The following is a 6,957-nucleotide window of genomic DNA, read 5'->3' as shown; positions in this document are numbered from 1 at the left end:
TATATTGACAGTGGTTAGATTCTTTAAGACTCTCAATTGAGTGCTCGCTGAGTGGCCTAAACCAACACTCTTTTGATAGGAAGATCTTGGGTGGTTTGATGCACTATCGTCAGGAGTGAGGTCGTCTCCGATGAGTTTTCCAGACCTCAAGTGCATGTGAATGTGAGTTGATAAGCTAATTTAAAGGTTTGAAATTGTAAGATTTGGGGTAGTTTTGATTATCAAAACCTTCAAATTATTATAAATCTTCCAAATGTACCTCCAACATCTAGAGATAAAGGTTTCCACCATTTGGTGGAGAATTTTATTTCACATAGTGATGAGGATCATCATTTTATTACCTTAAATAGAGCGGCTATGGGGGTTATCATTTCATTGACTTTTTCAAGCATTAATCATTACATACGAAAATGAAACCTTAGAAAAATACTCTTATTCTTGAAAATCTTTGAAAATCTCACATAATATATTTAATGGAAAAAAAACACATTTTGGTGGCATTATTATTTTATTCGGTCACACAAAGATGAGGTAAGAAGGGGCACCTCCACGTGTAAATTCCTAAGCAATACAATCAAGACAAGAAGGTATATGCTACCTGGCCGACGCTCTCAATTTGCAACAGTGTCTGACCAATAAACTGCCATGCCAATCTCTGGAGGCCCAGCAGCTTCAGCTGTCTCGAGCTCCATGATCGAATTGTTCCCAGAAACTCCACCTAAAACATCTGCTTGCTTTATCTTCGGGAGAATTGGCACGTGTGTTTATCGGTTAAGAATGGAGCAAGCCCCACTTCTCCGGCGGCAGAAAACGTGCATATCATTTGCTTGTAAGAGTGAGGAATCTGTGAACTCATCTTCTTCAAAGGGCTCATTAAAACACAGAGAAGAGGCTGTTTTGGTGCCTAGTCTCAAACAGGCTGCCCCTGCAGCACATCGCTCACCTGCTCAGAGCTTCTCTTCCAGTGTGCTTGCACCACCCCCTTTGAAGCGTTTCTCAGAGTTGGCTTCAGCAGACCAGGCTTTTTTCCTTCTTGGGTCCATTATGTTCATGGTAAGTAAACTTGGGGTTTTCATTAAGAGTGCTACAATTTTTTTTTTCCATTTTTCGTTAATTCGTAATTGTAGACAACAGTGGTCTTGTCATTGGAAGTAGAGTTATGTTACAGCAAGTAGAAGTATGTCCCAAGGTTGTCTTCAACCTCCATCACCTTGGAGATCATGTGGTCACCACTTTGTATAGGGGAAGTCTCATGGTTTCTTTTCTTTTCATGAAAAGAGGAGACTACATTGGGAAAGAAGAGGGTAAAGCCACTCTGGAACTGAAAACTAGACACCACCTCCCCTGCATGCAGTATAGGGGCTCGGGGAATAGTTGTGGTTGGCAAGCACCTCCTAGGTAGCCAAAGGTCAATAGCCGAATTCGCATGACTAGGGGAAAATTTTGTGGACTTTGCTGGAGTTTCCCTCAGCTTGCGAGGCTACTTTGGCCAGGGATTAGTGCTAGTCGCAGAGGCGGTGGAGGTGGAAGTGGATACCTGCAGGGAATAAGTGGTGGTTTGGGGTGGTGCATCCTTTGGGGCTGCTGGATGGGTGTGGGTCAGGGGCTGCTGATGAGATTGGCTCTTTGCTTTGGTCTTTCACTTTGTCATTTCTGTCTTCTTTTTCTTTCTTGCCTTCAGCTTCTTGGCCTTTGTCAATGGGGGCTTTTGCGGCCTCTACCTTCATCTTATTATTGTCAGGTGGTAGAAAGATGGAATCAAATGCATCGAGAATTTCATCACCATTGTCTTTGATGATGACTTGAGCGTAGGCCACATGGATGTCTTCAATAGTAGATTGCCCAGTTCTTTGCTTGTGCGACAAGTGGTTGCATGTATGGATGCAAAGGAGAAGAATGCCCTTTGGGTTATACTGCACCCTTGCCATATCCATATCCTTGGATTCCCCCGTCGTGTACAAAGTAGCACTAAACCTTTTGCTTATATAGTTGTCCATATATACATACACTCTTTCAAAAGGATTAATCATTAATGGAAGTCAGACACAGTCTGTTCCTAAGGTCTACCTCTGCCTAGGCCTACCCTTCGTAATTTCTTATGCAGTGACATTGGGGGCATAAAAGCAAAACCAAAAGTGGGATTTGTCGAGATCCTTCATGACTCTCTGCTCCATCACATCTGTGTTTTTTCTCCTGCAGCTCACCTATGGACAGCAGCCCAACTCTCTGCTTCATCATCAGTTCACATTGTTGGGATAGCAGCCCTCTTTGCTCATCGGTTCACATTGTCGGGACAGCAGCCCTCTCTACTCATCATCATCATTTGACATCGGGATGGCAGCGCTCTCTGCCCATTCGACATTGACCACCTCACAGAGTGCCTTTGTCTCATAGCGACACGAGGCTTTGTCACTGACCGTGCTTCAGCTCCGACCTTGTCTTTGCTTCTTTGCCGGTCTTCTACTCAGAGTCACCTCACATTAGAGGGCCTCTTGTACTGGATTTCATTCACCATTATACATACACTCGTTTGTCCATTTCATGGTGTGTTGATTTGCTCTGATCTCTCGCACATCTAGTCCTTTCGTCCTTTTGTCATCACATGGTATTAGAGCTATCATGAGCAAAGGGATTGAAGACCTCAAGAGCACACAGCATGGATCGTCTACCCATGATTCCAGAGGACCAGCCTTTGTTCCAGATATTGATTCTCCTTACTCAGATCTAGACCACACAGAGGACAAGATTTCTCTCATTAGAGAGCCCTTTCTAGGTCTTTCATTGGGAGACGACCAACCTATCTACACCTACTCACCCTCTACACCTCTGGCATCTCGACCACAGCCAGTGTGTCAGTACCATAGTTTTTTTCATACTCGTATGGAAAATATTCCATACTTCCATACCCGTATGCGTATGGTTGCGTATGGTCACGTATGGAAAAACTTTTCATACTCTAGCCAAAAAGGAAAATGTTTTGCATCTTCTCTAGACATAGAGATTAGTTGTGAATGTGTGAAAGTCATGACGGATGAAACATGGTCAATTTGTGAAAACTATGATAGACCATCTATCATGGCTTTCATATACTTTAAGTCTCTCATGGTTCACTTCATTGAAAATGGCATGTCTACCCTTTAATTTAAGAATCAAGTATGAAATCCCACGTATGGAATTTCTCCAAGGTTTGAACCATACTTATTTCATAGTTCCAGACTCATACATGTATGCCGTATGGTTGCCGTATGAAAAAACTATGCCTACAAGTGATAGGTTTTGGCATTTGCCCACTCCACACTCCCTAGTCCCTACTTATGTAACATGTTACATGATACATCATTGATCATACATGTATGATGTAAACAAGTTACAGTAATATAAAGTCCGGAGTTTGGATTCTGGCTCTACATCATTTATGTTTTTTCTAATCCCAAAATCTTTGCAGTTTCAAGTTTCTTTGGTTTTTTGTGTCATATGTCGCATGTTTTTCCTTAAATTTAGGGTGCCGTATGGTATCCAACGTATGGAATTTCTTGGGAGTGTGAACCGTACTTTTCGTACTTCCATACCCGTATGCGTTTGCCGTATGGTTGCCGTATGGAAAAACTATGGTCAGTACTGGACCCACCAGTATCCAGCCTCATCTGGAGAGCTCTGCTGCGTAGTCTAGCCGACAGCTTGGACTTCGGTATGGTTCTTTCTCTTAGGGAGGACAGGTATCACCATGGTCACCCGGAGATCCACTATCATCAACTCAATCGGAGACCGCGTCAGGCTTGTATGTATCTTTGAGTGCTTATGTGCCTAATACTTCCTGGGTGTCTACTTTTGCAGCACAGGTTCAGCATATGGTACCATCAACTGCTCTCAATCCTTGGAATAATGTGAACCCGAATAGAGGAGGGTCTAGGTGTAAACCGCCGGCCTCGGTCTTCAGACAAAACCAAAGGGCGGTGCAAAAACAAACTTGCACACAAAACACTTCAACACCCTTGAGGACCAAGAAAAGGAAAACAAACAGGGGGAGCTAGAGTGCTCCTACAAACAGTATACGGACATAGATTGGCCCCAAAACGTAGTGGTGCCCCTTGCGGTATTTCTTTAATTGATTATAAGAGAGCTTTGATTACAATAAGGTTGGAAACTCAGCCTTCACAGTAGAACTCCTAAAGCCTGCCAAAGGCCCTGCATCATGGCTTCTTGTTCACTCGGCATCCACAAACAATTCCAACTATTGTTCACATCAAAATGACTCCCACACATTGAGTCCTGCATACAGAAGCTTTCTCCCATGATCAGGGCTGCCACAACCATCCATAGCATCTCACCCTATGAACAGCATCACCCTGACACATCGAGTGCCCCTGCATCACAACGACGACTCCAAACTATTTCCCATAAGAGAACTTGCATCACAGCACAGCATACCCTACAATCGACACACCTGTACCAACCCTCTCTGCCTTTCAAGGGTACTATCAATCTTAGTCAAGGATTCCCGAACCCCTGTCCAATCAACAGCAACGCTGTACCAAACATGTGTCCATTCGTGCACCCACTGCCTGCATGTGACCTATTTCCTAGAGAAACCAAAAACACATGTTTCCTCGAGAAACCTACGACCTGTTTCCGCATGAAACCCTTAGGCCTGCTTCCCCTTGAAACATTTGTCTTGTTTCCACACAAAACCATACACAGCACCGATAGTGCCAACAACGGCATACATCCAGTGACCTATTTCCTCATGAAACATCTAGAAACATAGATATGCCCACAGCTGCAAGTCCCTTTGTTCCTTTCAAGCAAGAAGAAAACAATCTGCTCCGTGAACATGCACCCATGCGAGCTTGCATCACTTCCATGCCAAGAAACACATCCAGGTGACCCTATACTTGCAGCCAGAAACCCATGCACACAGCTGTACTTGCAGCCAACCAAAAGAGCCCATAAACAGTATCAAAAACAATCCTCTGGTCCTCCTGCAGTTCTACCCTCCCCCCTTCCAAACAAGAGAGAGAGAGAGAGAGAGAGAGAGAGAGAGAGAGAGAGGGAGGAAAGCCTGTTCAACTCTGTGCGCTGCCTGCAGTCTGCCCGTCCCCCCTTCCAAAGGAGAGAGAAGACGCAGTTCAGCGCTGCCTCCCTGCTGACCAGCCCGCCGGCTTGTTGCAAAGAGGGAGAAAGCGCGTGTGCCCTGTTTAGTCCCACCTCCTGCCGTAGTGCACCTCCTGCAGCCGTCGTCCCACGAACGAGAGGGAGAGCACCGTCCAGCCTTGCGCTTCTTGCACCTGCAGTCCTGTGTTTTTCTGCATCCCACACCAGTCGCCAGCTCGTTGCAAAGAGGGAGAGAGTGCTGCACAGCCCTGCTTCTCAGTTCAGCCCACGTGCAGTCCAACCCACGATTTCCCTCAGAGAAAGCGAAAAAGCACACCCCCCGTGAAGCTGCAGCTCGACTCCCTCCAAAAGAAGCACAGGCCCCAATAATAGCATAAGGGCCACGATTATCCCCAAAAAAGGGGTTCTTTTAATTTTAAGGCTTTTAAACCTTTGTCCCCTCCAACCCTTTGTTCGTGTCACCAATTGGCCGACCATTTGGTCCATCTCCAGTTTTTGTGTCTCGTTCACTTGAGGCCAAGCCGGTGTCTCATGTGAAGAGGCCAGTATTTTGCTGACATGGACAGGAGCCAGACTGGTGCCACCCGTGTAAGACCTGGACTGTGTTCTATCCATGGGATTGTCACGCCATGGAAGAGCCAGTATTCGTGCTGTGTCTTGCCTATGGGACTGTCACTCCATAGGGAGGCTCGTGCCTGGACCTCTGTCTTACCTATGGGACTGTCACTCCATAGGAAGACCAGGATTTATGTTTTACGTCGTGCCATTTTTGTGCCGACAGATATTTTGTACTTGTTCCATGAATGGGAGATATGTCCATGATACTATTTGCACATGCACTCATGTTTTGCATGTTTGAAACTGTTTTCGCATGACTTGTATTTTTGTGTTTGCCTGCTTGACGTGTCACTTACTGAGCGGGGACGCCTGCCAGTGAGTCGTGAAGTCTGCTCTGTCTTCTGACGAGTTTTGGTGCATGTGAACAGGTGGTAAGTGTATTGCACATGTTGGTTTAATATTTCATATTCTAACCTTTTGATATATAAGGTTATATGTTCTCACCCACTTAAAAGGGCACTCCCTTTGAGCACCCACTTAGGGGGGCCAAGGTGGGGAGCCACACTTGACTTGTGTGTGTGTGGGGGTGGGTGCATGGTCACCTACCCAACCCCCCATGGAACTGGCCGCCCACATGCAATCGTGGGGAGCCAGTCACAATAGTTTAAACTCCACTCTAATTTTTATAAAAAGAAGCCATCATCTCCATCGTGGCACACCCGGCGATCGCTTCCACCATCTTTCGTAAGAGAGAATCAGGCGACCATCTCCTGTGCACGTAATCCCAGGCGGCTGCTGTACTAGCTGCGCTTCTGTATCCTCTGTTGGCGGCTGTACCCTTTACCAGTGGGCTGCTCACTACACAAGACAGCTGCGCAGGCTGCAGACGACTTTACTGGCTCAGGGTGGCTGCGCTAGTCCTCTTACAGACGACAATTCTCTCTGCACTACAGACAGCGCAGGCTGCAGCTAGACGCTTCCTGTCCATACAAGCTGCGCTTCATCACCTCAGCAATCGGCGATTTTCCCCTGTCCAGCAGGTTGTGCTGATTCTCCAGCAGCACGCCTTCTCACCTGTAGGCGATCTTGCAGGTGACTGTGTGTTGCATCTACAGCAAACAGCTGCTCCTACTCCACTTCCTCACCTGCAGGCGACTGTGCCATCTCACAGGCTCCTGCAGCCAGGTGTTACATCTTTTCAACAAGGCGGCTGCTCCATCTCTTTTTTTGTAAGAGGTTGTTACACCTCCTATCCATAGACGGCTACCGGTGGTTTTGCACCTTCTC

At 46.3% G+C, this 6,957-nt stretch overlaps 1 protein-coding gene across 1 annotated transcript in view; it reads left to right on the top strand.

Annotated features, from left to right (window-relative positions):
- Positions 1-592: 592 nt before the first annotated feature.
- Positions 593-6,957, top strand: part of LOC147628420 (uncharacterized) — a 29,777-nt gene continuing 23,412 nt past the window's right edge. The window contains exon 1 of the mRNA XM_086814172.1: positions 593-1,053. Coding sequence (XP_086670298.1) covers positions 646-1,053 — 408 coding nt within the window. The 5' untranslated portion in view covers positions 593-645. The remainder of the gene's footprint in view (positions 1,054-6,957) is intronic.

Source organism: Cibotium barometz, chromosome 19 (genome assembly GCF_041138505.1).
Source record: "Cibotium barometz isolate CiBa-2024 chromosome 19, ASM4113850v1, whole genome shotgun sequence".
Taxonomy (NCBI): Eukaryota; Viridiplantae; Streptophyta; class Polypodiopsida; order Cyatheales; family Cibotiaceae; genus Cibotium; species Cibotium barometz.
The sequence above is the reverse complement of the archived record's forward strand: the minus strand, read 5'-3'. Positions and strand labels throughout refer to the sequence as shown.